Source organism: Saimiri boliviensis, chromosome 2 (genome assembly GCF_048565385.1).
Source record: "Saimiri boliviensis isolate mSaiBol1 chromosome 2, mSaiBol1.pri, whole genome shotgun sequence".
NCBI lineage: Eukaryota > Metazoa > Chordata > Mammalia > Primates > Cebidae > Saimiri > Saimiri boliviensis.
Window position 1 is genome coordinate 75,204,007 of NC_133450.1, and position 12,889 is coordinate 75,216,895.

General features: G+C 42.0%; 1 protein-coding gene and 1 long non-coding RNA gene across 3 annotated transcripts in view; one reads left to right on the forward strand and one right to left on the reverse strand.

The window, feature by feature from the left end:
- Positions 1-12,889, forward strand: part of CYP19A1 (cytochrome P450 family 19 subfamily A member 1) — an 88,130-nt gene that overhangs the window by 49,561 nt on the left and 25,680 nt on the right. For both annotated transcript variants that reach the window (XM_074393603.1, XM_003928853.3), the window contains exons 2-3: positions 5,071-5,253; positions 11,250-11,400. In XM_074393603.1, the coding sequence (XP_074249704.1) occupies positions 5,109-5,253; positions 11,250-11,400 (296 nt within the window). In that variant the 5' untranslated portion in view covers positions 5,071-5,108. The remainder of the gene's footprint in view (positions 1-5,070; positions 5,254-11,249; positions 11,401-12,889) is intronic.
- LOC141583595 (uncharacterized) overlaps positions 1-12,889 on the reverse strand; it is a 48,865-nt gene that overhangs the window by 23,020 nt on the left and 12,956 nt on the right. Inside the window, exon 3 of the long non-coding RNA XR_012516259.1 lies at positions 3,256-3,405. This is a non-coding gene — a long non-coding RNA (uncharacterized LOC141583595). The remainder of the gene's footprint in view (positions 1-3,255; positions 3,406-12,889) is intronic.

Genomic DNA, 12,889 nt, shown 5'->3' on the forward strand with positions numbered 1-12,889 from the left:
AAAAAAAAATTAATTTGGAAGCCTTGCAGGCAACTGGAAGCAAAGAAGGGTTTTTAGCAGAGGACTGACATGATGAAAGCTGAGTTGAAAAGCTATCTGGCAGCAATGTGCAGAACACAGTGAAACAGAAGGTCTGGTCTGGGGAGTTTACAATGGAGAATAAAAGCCAGACAAAGCCGGAGACAGTGCAAACTCAGGCAATAGGTTTGTAGCAAGCATGTATGAAGGCCTGGATACTGTTCTAGAACTGGAATACAGTCAAGAAGGAGAGACACACGGATCCCCATCCTTGGGGAATTCACCTTCTAAAAGGAGAGGAAACGGATTGAATAATTTGACTTTTCATGAATTAATGCCTCATTTTACCCTGTAAGAGATGTGAGGAAATTTACAAAAATACATCCACTCAGAATAATAATCAGTGATTTTACCTATTGCTCTTGACAACATCCTTTCTTTAGATAAAATGGTGAGTTCCCTATGGCTGACCTTACAAAGTCACTCAGAGTTAGCTTACTGCCTAGCACCAAAGCAAGGTTAGACAAAGGTGTTTGCAAAAAGAACACAAGTGACTAGTTCCCAGTGTGTAGCTCTGTGAAGGTTTTGACGGTTTGATTCAGATACTGAGTAATGGCGGCAAATGGGCTGGAGTCTCAACTGGGCTCATGAAGAGGTGGTTTGTTTGGCATCGCACCTGGTCCTTTGAGAGAAGGGCTGTGTTCTAGAATGTGCTACAGTCCGTCCCCCACCCTCCACATTCATGTCACCTGTGTTGCCCTTGAAGGCATTAGAGCTTGGGACTGCCAAGAGAGGATCGAGGGCCCACCAGGAATCCCAACAGATTTTTCACAACAGAGGTTTTTGAGAGCAATTAATTTTAAAAGAGTTTGAGGTGGGGGTAATTTTTGGCAAAGAGGGAAGCCATGAATTTGCCTTCAACTGACCACTGAGATACGCTTTGATCATGAATAGAGCAGACAGTAGGGTTAAGGCCTATTATAAACGTTAAGATATAAGCCAGAAGATTTTAAAAAATACAGGGATGTATCTTGAGACAGGGACACAACATTTTAAGGGACGATGCCTAGAACTTTGTGACTGGATATGGTTAGGCTGGGATGGAGAGGGATACGGTAGGAAAGTAAAGGGAAAAGGGAAGTGCAAAATAAGATTTTGAGGCTGGATGATGGGGCAATGATGTATAAGAAGGTTAGAGCTCGAATCACTTGGGTCAGAAGTTTGAGACTAGCCTGGCCAACATGGTGAAACTTCATCCCTACTAAAAAAATTAGCTGGGCATGGTGGTGCATGCCTAAAATCCCAGCTACTTGGGAAGCTGAGACAGGAGAATTGCTGGAACCCGGGAGGTGGAGGTTGCAATGAGCTGAGATTGTGCCACCACTGTACTCCAGCTTGGGTGACAGAGCAGGACTCTGTCTCAAAAAAAAACAACTAGTTAGGGCAAAGGAAGAAGGTCAGGAGGAGGTTGACAGACTGGGTTTTAGATGTAACTGTGGAGTAATGGTGAAATATCTGCATAGCTGAGTTCACTAGGAAGTCAGCGCTTCAGAGATGGAGAGGACAGGGCCAGGAAGGGAATAGGGAGAAGTGCCCTCACAGAGGTAAGAGCTGATGACAGGAAAATAATGAGAATAATGAGTTCTCAAAAGGAGAATAAAGCAGAAAGGGTAAGTGCTTTAGGCTGGAGAGATGCTCATGGTTTGGGGGTCTGACAGAGGAAGAACAGCTGTAAAGGAACAGAAGAAACAATGGGAGAAGCGTGCCACAACCATCATTGGAGCACAGATACAAGGAGTAGGAGTGGCCAAATGGGTCCAACGCCACAGAATGAGATCAAGAACAAACATAGAGGAGGAAGAGGTATGGATCAGGCAGTAGAAAGGTCATGTATCAGCTCTGAGACAGGTATTAGTGCAATCAGGCAGAAGTCAGGAGGTAAGAGGAAATGGATAGGAAAAAGATGCATTTCTATAGGAGTTGGGGTGTGAAAGAGGAATGGGCCAGGTTTGCTGGAGAGAATAAGAGAGAGTGCAAGCTTGGCACCCAGCCCTTAGATCCAGGGTAGCTGGGTCTATTTCCCTGCTGGGCCAGTGCCCTCCATGCTAAAAGGTGGGATTTAGCAGGGTCTGGATATGCTAGGCAGCACTTCTGCCATGCCAGGGCCTGCCTCCCTCCCTGTGGAAGGCTAGGGTTAGGGTTGTAGCTGTACTAGGGGATCTAGGAGTCCTTCATGGCACTATGGGACCCAGAATGTGTTCAGACCCCCAGATCACCAGGACACCTAGGCTCTACTGTGTCTCCATAGGCCTTTGCCCTGACTTAGGCTGAGGACTTTGGGTATAGGACTGGCATTTCCTTATGCCGAGGTTGGTGGGACACTGAATGAAGATGTTAGTAGGCTCCATGGAGCACAGGCACACAGGCCTAGTGCATCAAGTGGTCAGAGACCCTGCTTGGTACCAGGCCAACGTGGGATGCCTGAGCAGGCAGAGAACACTCTGCAAATAACAATGGTAGGACCTAAGGAAATGACCCTCAGAAGGCAGTGGAGACCCAGGCACTTGAGATGGTCTGAAATGCATAGTACCTGACAACTGTGCGCATGTGTATATACATTTGGGGCTGAGGGGAGGGTGTTACTGGCTGAGGGGATGTATAAACAGCCTCTGTGAAGTTCTGGATCTTCCTATACTCCTGTACTGCTATTTGAAGGCTTCTGTTCAACCTACCTGTGTGGCCCATTAGAATGCCCCACTGAACAGGAAAACCAACGTGCAGTCAGGAGAGAATCTCAAAGGACCTTTCCAGTTGTGGCACTCAGAAGTCCATAAAGCTTAATCCTTTAAAAGGAATCATTCTAAATAGCCCAGGAGTGAACATAAATGAAAAGTCCATGAGTGTGGAGAATAAATCCCATAATAGGTAGCAAAATGGCATGATAAAGAGCATGGGCTCTGGAGACAGACCCCCTAGGTTCCAATTCCAGCTGTGTCACATATGAGCTGGGTGCCCTAGAGCAAGCTGCTTAACTTGCTAAATGCAAGATTTTAAGTGTTTTCTTTCTTTGTAAAAATAAACTAAGAGGTTTTAAAAGTTCTTGCCTACTTTTCTTTGCATAACTTATGATGATACTGAGGGAGCATTTTTTCTATGCCAGTGAATTGCCGTAGTCCTTTATAAATGTGCATCAGCTTCCAACATCTTATACTCTTTGCTTTCAATGTTGTGAAATACCTCTGAGAGTTCCTTTAATGTGAAGGTTTTTGCTGGCATCACCTCCTGTGGGACATCTTCATCCTTTTTGTCGTAACCACTTTCCTCATTTATGCTTTGAACAATGGTTTCAGGTTTCATCAACATAACTTGAAACTTCAAGGGTCCCGGCTGTCAAGAAAGTCACATAGAGCTTACTCAGAATGATGTCAAATTCCGCTCTAGACATTCAAAAGCTCAACCTGTTAAAAATAGCTTGTCATCAGGAAAGGAACCAGATGATAACAGTCACAAGGCTGACTTTTTAGTCTCAACTTATATATATTAAAAAATGACAACAAAACTGTTCAACATAAGCACAGCCATTTTCAGTGCCCTACACCCAAGCATTAATGATTAGTTAAATGGTAGAATAATATAAACAAAATGATGAAGCAACTGGATAAATTCAACTATGTTGTAAAATTTTTGTACTTGCCAGAAATCAGTCTTTGGACTTTAAGATCTCATATGGCTCAGAGGAGAAATACAATTACATAGTCCTTAAGAATCTGATGAAAGTTGTGGCCTTTCTCCCCTCGAATGTGCACATGAGCTGATACAATATTTTATGCAGTGTTTCAAGGAGTTTCACAGAGCCCCTGATATCCAATTAGAAGCCCTGGCTATGAATCTAGAATTTTATTACTAGGTGAAACCCAGCCCATGTCTGCTTGAGAACCATTTCAAGTCCTGAAAATTGTAGGTACTATCTAAATAAAGGCAAACCTTTGAGCATGTCATCTGCCACTGAAAAAGCATTTAATGATGCATCTTTCCTCACTATACAAATTTGTTCAACCTACACCTCTTCAGCTACAAACTACCTACCAACCCAGAAACTCTGTTCTAAGAGTACAGGTATTACAAAACCTTGCTGAAAAAGACAGACTCAATGGCATGTTGTTGAAAAACACAGGAGAACCAGCACATCAAACTGAAAATTGGTTGGCTCGCACAGGATGTTAGCAGCTCTTTGAGTGAGGTTGCTGAGTGGCACCTGAGCCTCTTTCTGTGGCATCCCATTCCGCCTGTCCTCTCTTTCTTCCTCCTTCCCCATTCCTTTCTTTCTCTTCTCCCTTTATTCTTCCTCTGCAATTCTTTTTTCCACACTACAGTTGGCATTAGTCCCTAGGGACACTGCTAAATCCGGCCCACAGTGCAGGAGATTTTAGATCTTCATTAAAGTCACTAGAGATGCCCTGAGTTAGTCACTTTGAATTCAACAGATGAACTGATGGAAGACTCTGAGAAGACCTCAACAATGCCCGAGAAACGTGTTCTTACTGTAGAAACTTAGTATTTTGATCAAAAAAGTAATTTTGGTCAAAAAAGAGAGTTGGGGGATTGCTTTTTTTTGTTTGTTTTGTTTTTATTTTAAGTTGATTTGGCTTGAAGGGAAGATTGCCTAAACAAAACCTGCTGATGAAGTCACAAAATGACTCCACCTCTGGAATGAGCTTTGTTTTCTTATATTTTGGCAAGGAATTTTGCTTTCAATTGGGAATGCATGTCACTCTACCCACTCAAGGGCAAGATGATAAGGTTCTATCAGAACAAGTGTCTAAAGGAACCTGAGACTCTACCAAGGTCAGAAATGCTGCAATTCAAGCCAAAAGATCTTTCTTGGGCTTCCGTGTTTTGACTTGTAACCATAAATTAGTCTTGTCTAAATGTCAGATCACATTATAAAACACTAAGTGAATCGGTGCTGTGCAGCACCCTCTGAAGCCACGAGAGTTATAGATGAACCTTTTAGGGGACTCTGTAATTTTTCTGCCCCTTTGATTTCCACAGGACTCTAAATTGCCTTCTCTGAGGTAAAGGAACACAAGATGGTTTTGGAAATGCTGAACCCAATGCATTATAACATCACCAGCATGGTGCCTGAAGCCATGCCTGCTGCCACCATGCCAATCCTGCTGCTCACTGGCCTTTTTCTCTTGGTGTGGAATTATGAGGGCACATCCTCAATACCAGGTAAGTCAGTCATTTTTTTCTGTATCTAAGGAGGTTATTTACTTGGGCTTTTGGTCCATGATGGTAAAGAAAATTTTGCAAAAGGACAAAAAGCAAACCTGAAAACATCTCTGAAGACTATGGCCATGTTAGCAATTGAGAACTTGGGTGAAAATGTTCAGACCAATTATCTGCACACGTTAAATGAAAGCACTTAAAAAATATCTTAGATAATCCCTTCCAGTCTGCACTCTGCTTTGGTAAAGTAGATGTGGCACAAATACCCTTTAAAACAAGCTGAAGGTGGGGTGGGATAAAGCAAAATTCCGGGGTTTTCTGGTTAACTTTTAAAAAATAGATTGCAGTTTTGTTCTGAAGGTGAAAATGTCTCTGGAATGCCTTCTCTCCCGCTTTCCTCCTCTCTCTCACTCTGCTTCCTCCATGTCCCCTCTTTGTCTGGTATGTATCCCTTCTCTTTATTCCACTCATCATTTTCTCTTATTCTTGGGAATGTGGTGATAATGGTCCCCATTTTTCTCCCACTGCCCGGTTCCCATAGGGTTGAATGGTATCCAGGCAGTGGGAGAAAAATGGGGACCACTCCAGTGCTCTTGGAACATCACACCCCGTTAGAATCTTCAACAAGATCTGTGGGTCAATCATATGTGACGAATAATATAATTATCCAGATAAACCCAATAGAAAACCCTTACCCCTCCACCATTAATGCTGCAATGATCAGATATCAGATTAATTCAGAATGATCTGAAATTTCAGACCCGCTTCTTTAGTTTTCAGGGAAAATGCCTTATTGCAGACAAACCTATTCCCAATTCCATAAGATACATGATGAGACTTTAAGAGTATACTTATTACATATTGGTAAGTGTGGTGGGCCTCTTCTCAGTGGGATCAGAATGGGAGCGTGGGGCTGGCACAAAATGCTCTGTGTCTGGATTCTTTTTAACATTCCAGATAATTGCCTGTCTTTGCGTGATTCAGCCTGATATTTTAGATTATTTTAATGCCCAGCTTAAAGGAACATTTAGTTAATTTTGTTCTCTGCTCCCTGACATGGTCAACTCCAGAGAAGGCAGGCTCAGAGCTAAGGGAAGACTGTTTCATGGTCTTAACTTGAACTCTCTTCCCCAGTGTGGCCCTTCCTCACTGGATTTCTCCTCTCCCAAGGGGGCTTCTAGGTCAGGGTCAGTGAACGGTCAGGGTGGGGTGAGGAGATGGGGGGTGTGGAACACCTTTTTCTCTTCTTCCCTTCATAGGCCCAGGTGCCGAATTCTAATTTGTCTGTATTATCAGAGAATCAGGCCAGGAGAGTCCAGCATTGCCCATGCAGCATTGCTCATCCAGTGAGCCACAGATTCTCAAGCTTTTAGTCTATGTAAGAACACCTAGGAGGTAGGAGCTTGTTAAAATTTCTGTCCCTGGGCCCTGCTCCTGACTTTGAATCAGACTCTTCAGGCCTAGAAACATGCATTTTTAAAAAGTACCCCCAGCTGCTAATGCTAATCAGCACTGATGGAATTTCCTGGGACCCTTGACCAAGGAGGTCAGCCTGTTGGGGACAAGCCTGAGAACCAGCAGCCCTGAAGCTCTGGATCAGTGGGAGAGTAGGCAGCACCTCACTCTGTCCGCCACTTCTGGGTCAGGGCCGTGAAGCTGCATCCACTGACAGTCAGAACGAGTAGCACAGTGATTCTCAGCACTCTCTGAGGTAGCGTCTCAACTAGTTTGGGTTTTTTTTTTTAATCTTCCTTCCTGATTTTTCATCAGCAGCCAAGGTTGAGAGCCACAGATATGAGCCTAACCCCTGCATTTGACAGAAGGTGAAACTGAGACCCAGGGAGTTGATCTGCCTTGCCCAGGCAAAGTGCTTTGACAAGCATGAGAAGCCATGGATTTCAAACTCCTCGTTTTACAAGTGAAGGGTTAAAGGCCAGAGAAAGGAAATGGCTTGTCAGCTCACCAGCTGGACAGGAAGTGGGAACACAGAGGGACCACTGGGAAGTCCTAAAGCCCACGTTGATGATCATTTTGCTAGCCAGGTAGTTTCTAGTTTCACACTGTGAAAGCAGAAGGTCTAGTTAGAATCCGCTAGTGGCGAGATCCTGTGGTTTCTGGTTGGGGGAGGGAAGGTAAGAAAATTGGCCTTGTTTAGGGTGGTTTTGCTGATCAATGCTCCTGAGCTCCTGCCAGCTCCCTCAAATCAGTGCCTCTCTAGGTTCTCGGTTTTGAGGTTTGGGGGAAGCTCAGAAACAAGAAAGCTCAGGACCAGTGAAAGCCGGACTTACGAACTTATAATGATGTAAAGCCCTTAAGTGAGTTATTATTTACAAAGCAGTTGTTTCATGCCCATTTTCTCTGGTGAGGTTGGTGTGTTTGTATCTATTTTGTCGATGACAAAACTGAGAATCAAAGAGTCGCACAACTAGTAAGTGATGAAGCTGGGCTCATAACTAAGCTGCTTCTGTGGGTATTTACTGAGAAGCCCTGTTCTCCAGCTAAGGGAAGGGAGGAGGTGTGAGAAGATGAAAGAGATGCAGTTTCTGCCCCGAGGGGATTATATGCAAATGGTAAAATCAGTCAGGGACAAACACCTAGGTGGTTGACTGGACTTTGTGCCAGGTAGGGGCTATGAAAGTCCTGAGGAAAGAGTCATTCCTGTCGGGGAGGAGGAGTGGCTGGGGGCACGGAGTTGGGAGCTTCAGTTCTGAAAAATTGCCCCCAGTCTACTGATCTGGGTCAGGACTCACAAACACCTGGCACTAGCAGCTTTCCCTCCCCCAAGGACATATAGCCATCCCCAACTCTAAACAAGGGTCCTCTCCCTCCAGATGCCACACTCTGCCCTGGGTGCCACATCCCAGAGCAGAGCACTAGGGGGCAAAAAAAAAAAAAGCATGGCAACCGACATTCCTCTTTATCTTGTTAAGACAATATTTCACAGAAAAGTACACAGTGCAGTGACAAATTTGCCATCACAGGGCAGCCCGAATAAGAAGATGTTATCATTGTTCCAGAAGCTCCTCGTGTGCCTTTGCAATCACTCTCCCTCCAGAGGAAAACACTGTTTTTGAAATAATCTTTGATTTTGTGACAGTCACTCTCTTGCTTTTTTATAATTTTGCCATATAATTTCACATCCCCAGACAATACAGGTAAATTTTGCCTTGTTTAAAACATTTTAGCAGTCAATTCATACATTATGTATTCTTTTATCTTGCTTTTTTTGCTCAACAGTATAGTTGTAGGATTCATCCACATTGCAGCATGCAGGCATAGCTCATTTTCATTGCCATAGGTATTGAGTTATATAAATATCTCATGGTTTAATTGTCAGCTGCACTGTTGAGAGGTACTTGAGGTGTCTTTAGTTTGAGGCTATTGTGAACAGGACTGTTCTGAATGTATATGTGCACACAGGTTTCTCTATGGTGTTGGACAGCTGGGGAGAGGTCCCAGCTGTTGGCTCCAAGGAGGTTGTCTCTGTACAAAAATGCAGCAAAGTATTTGCTGCTCCTTTTAGGGTATGAAAGAGGCTCCCACAATCACTGGCTGCCTAGATAAACATTCCCAAATCTGAGAAGCAGAGAGCAGCTTAACGTGGATATGACCAGCATATTTCCTTAATATTTTACCAAAGTCTCTACCTTTCTCCAACATTCTCCTCTCCAGCTGGAGGGCGGGTGAGGGGCATAAGATATACACGTAAATGAAAAGGTAACACTGTATTAAAATTCTTCTATTTTGTAATTATTTTTCACACACTCTCCTCTCCTGCTCCCAGACTCTGATGAGGACCATTATACTTATAACGTCTCCAGTTCCTAATTTGGAGTTAGTATCTATACCAGTAGTATCTATACCAGTGTTTGCTGGATGAATTAAGCTGATATACAACTGGTTGCTAAGAACTCAAAACTCTAGTTCTCTTCTGGTTAGAACATTCAGGTTCTTAATCTAAGCACAGGGTTCAATCTCCCTTTTTCAGTAGATATATCTCTCCTGCGTCATAGCTTACATTTGAATGGCAGGTCGCAAATATTAAGATTTTTTTACATGGCGGGCTGGGTGTGGTGGCTCGTGCCTATAGTCCCAGCTACTCGGGAGGCTGAGGCAGGAGAATCTCTTGAACCTGGGAGGCAGAGGTTGCAGTGAGCTGAGATAGCACCCGTGCACTCCAGCCTGGGAAACAGAGTAAGACTCTGTCTCAAAAAAAAAAAAAAAAAAAAAAGGGATGGCATTTAAAACTTCGTCCTTTACATTAGATACACATGCCTAATTAATTTTTGAAATTTATTCAGGAAACATTTGTTGAGCATCTACAGTGTGCCAAACTATAAATATCCAGTAAGGTATTATATTATGCATATATTTATTGATTAAAGGTTAATATATCTAATGACAGTTTAAGTAAATACATATTCAATCAAATCTGCTATGGAAATCTTTTAAAGAGCTTAATGGAATTATTTTAATACAAAGTCAGTCATCTACTGTGTAATGTAGTGTTACTAAAATAATCATAAGATTAGTAACATTAGACCATATTTTGGTTCCATAGGTATTAACAAAGATTATCTATTTAAAGGGAAAAAAGAGCTGACAGTCTTACTCATATTAACTCAGCTATTGCAAAGTAAAAGACTCAACACTATTTGCTGTGTCTGGGACTAAACATCCAATTCAGATGATTCAAGCAAAAGCTCATGCTATGTAGATTATTACACAATTCTTGCCCATAAGGTGAGAATGCTATCTCAAATAGTTTAGGTGTGTTTTGGCTTCAGAATGATTTCACTGACAGAATGGAATTAGAGAAAGATTTAGAAAAACTACTACCTGACAATTCCGAAAAACATTCTAAAACTTTTTAATCTAACTTTTTACCACCACCAGTAAAATCAAACTACCAAGTTTGTTCTCTGATAAAAGCAACAGTAAATTCTCTAGTTCTTCCCTGGATTCGTGTTCTTTACAATTCTGCCATCCTCTGCATAAGAAAGGTTGCGAAGTGGCCACTACCCTTGGCTAAAACTAGATCATGGGACTCAAACTCCGGTATAGAGGCTGAAAGACCCATTGCCTGACTCCTCAACTCTTATCTTTATTTTGCCTAAGAGATTTAGCTTAAGAACCTTTCTTAAATGGAGTCTTTTTTGAGGGGAATAAAAGAAATAGCTGGGCCAGGTGTGGTGGCTCACATCTTTAATCTCGGCACTTTGGGAGGCCGAGGTGGATGGATCATCAGGTCAGAAGTTCAAGACCAGCCTGGCCAACATCGTGAAACTCTGTCTCTAATAAAAATACAAAAATTAGCCGGGTGTAGTGGTGGGCACCTATAATCCCAGCTACTCAGGAGGCTGAGGCAGAGAATTGCTTGAACCCAGGAGCTGAGATCGTACCACTGCACTCCAGCCTGGGCAGCAGAGCAAGACTCAGTCTCAAAAAAAAAGAAAAAGAAATAGATGTTCTTGGATTGGACATTCTCTTTGTAGATCTTGTGTCTTTCGGTTGAAAGATTTCCTACAAAACTGCAGACCAGTTTTAACCCACCCATTCTGTCAACTGGGGCACTCAAATTGAAAGTTTCCAGAAAAAACTAGGCACCAAACAGATCTGCTGGCTTGTCACTTGTCAGTGTTTCCATGTTTGCTACCAAACACACCAATTGACTTGTATTCAAAACTCACTAACACCAGTTAACATGGGAAGAAATTAGCACACACACCCCAGTTCATTCAGACTGAAATGATTGAGACCAAATAAAACTAGTGTGGCGTGGACACTGAACTCCTTTTTACTCATGGAGGGGAGAAGTGCCTCATGTTAAGCGTGAGGCTTTTGTTTAGTTTCACTTTATTCGTGATTCACAGATACACATCAGAGATAAAGAACATTTAGCTATAAAAGAGAAAAAAAAAAAAAAACAGGAGCAACACAAAGCAGTTGCTATTTTTGGTATGGCTAAGTTGCTTATTGTGCTGTGATGCCTGTCCTAGGTCCCGGCTACTGCATGGGAATTGGACCCCTCATCTCCCACGGCAGATTCCTGTGGATGGGGATCGGCAATGCCTGCAATTACTACAACCGGATGTATGGAGAATTCATGAGAGTCTGGATCTCTGGAGAGGAAACACTCATTATCAGCAAGTGAGTCTGTTCATAATCGAAGACATACTTTTTAAATTGATGCTGGAGTTTTTTCCACTTAGGACAATTTTATTTTAAATCTTGACGTGTTTGTTTCTGATGCTATATTTTTACCACTGAAATGAAGGTGAGCAATCCCTAGAAATCTAACATTGCAAACAGAAGAATTGGGTTTTGCCTGAATTGAAGCCAGCAGTACATAAATAAAGAACTCTGGAAAGTTGGGAAATTATTTAAAATCTCTGTGATCAGTGAATGTGGAAACTTAGAAGCCAGATAATTTGATTTTGACAAAACATACTCTTTTCTGTTTTTCCAAGTTTTTTGGTCAAATAAACATTAAAAAGAACCAAGCCAAACAAACAAACAAAAACAACCATAGAAAACAAAAATAAAGCCCAAGACACCACTGCACTATAGTCTGTGTCACAGAGCAAGACCCTGTCTTTTAAAAATGAAATAAAACCTGGGACAGAGGTATCTGGTTAGCAATTTGCTATTCTCCCACCAAGCAACTGAGCACCTCTAAAAGAGCAGACAGTAAGCTGACCTTGGCTGAATCTGATTAAAGAAAAAAAAGAAAAGAAATAAAAGAATGGACGGTAGAAAAAGAAGTCATTCACATGCTGCTCTCCCATTTATGACTTTATGCCAGTATCCCAGCGGAGTGATCTTACATAAATCAGGAACAATATTACCCATTTTAAAAAATGGTGTCCTCCTTCTCTGCATTGTTATATTTTGTGGATAACAAGCAGATCGAATTAGTTCTATGGTTAACCAAATAGGAATTGACTATAAAGAACTAGTTTGGTAAAACACTTGTTTTCTTGTTTATTGATCTTAGAAAATGGAGAATTTCAAAGATGGCGTATTTCCCTAGACGTTCAGCTATCTTTAGTAGACTTTTAGCAAAGCTATCTGCAGACATTGTCTCAATACATTCTTATATTTGTAATCCGTAACAGAACTTCACCCACAAACTAAAGCTGACCAGGGTGTCTTCCAATTTGTTAGAATTATTCATTCAGATATAAAGACTATAGCTCAAAAGTAAGTAAAGCTTTTCTAGAAACTACATAATTTTTTCAGGTCAAGATTACATACATAAAATACTACATGTCGTAAACTACTACATCTTATAAAACACTGCGATATACTCAAAGCCCAAATATTTGAAGCAGATACTGAAAGGAGAGAGCAGGGGAGAAATCAGTATTATATGAATACTTCCAAATATTTCAAACTACCCCAAAATTTTTTGGGGCCTGGGCTTTTTTGGTTTGTTTCATTCCGTTTTGTGTTGTACCACTTTTAAGAGTAGCTAAGGCAGACCTCACTTACACGACTAAACAGAAATGGCTTCAGGTGGAAACATCATTTCACTGGGTTCATTGTGAAATACTCTAATGCAGTGGTTTTCAAAGTGTGGTCCCTCAAGGAGCAGGATCAATATGCCTGGGAACTTGTTAGCAATGCACATTCTTGG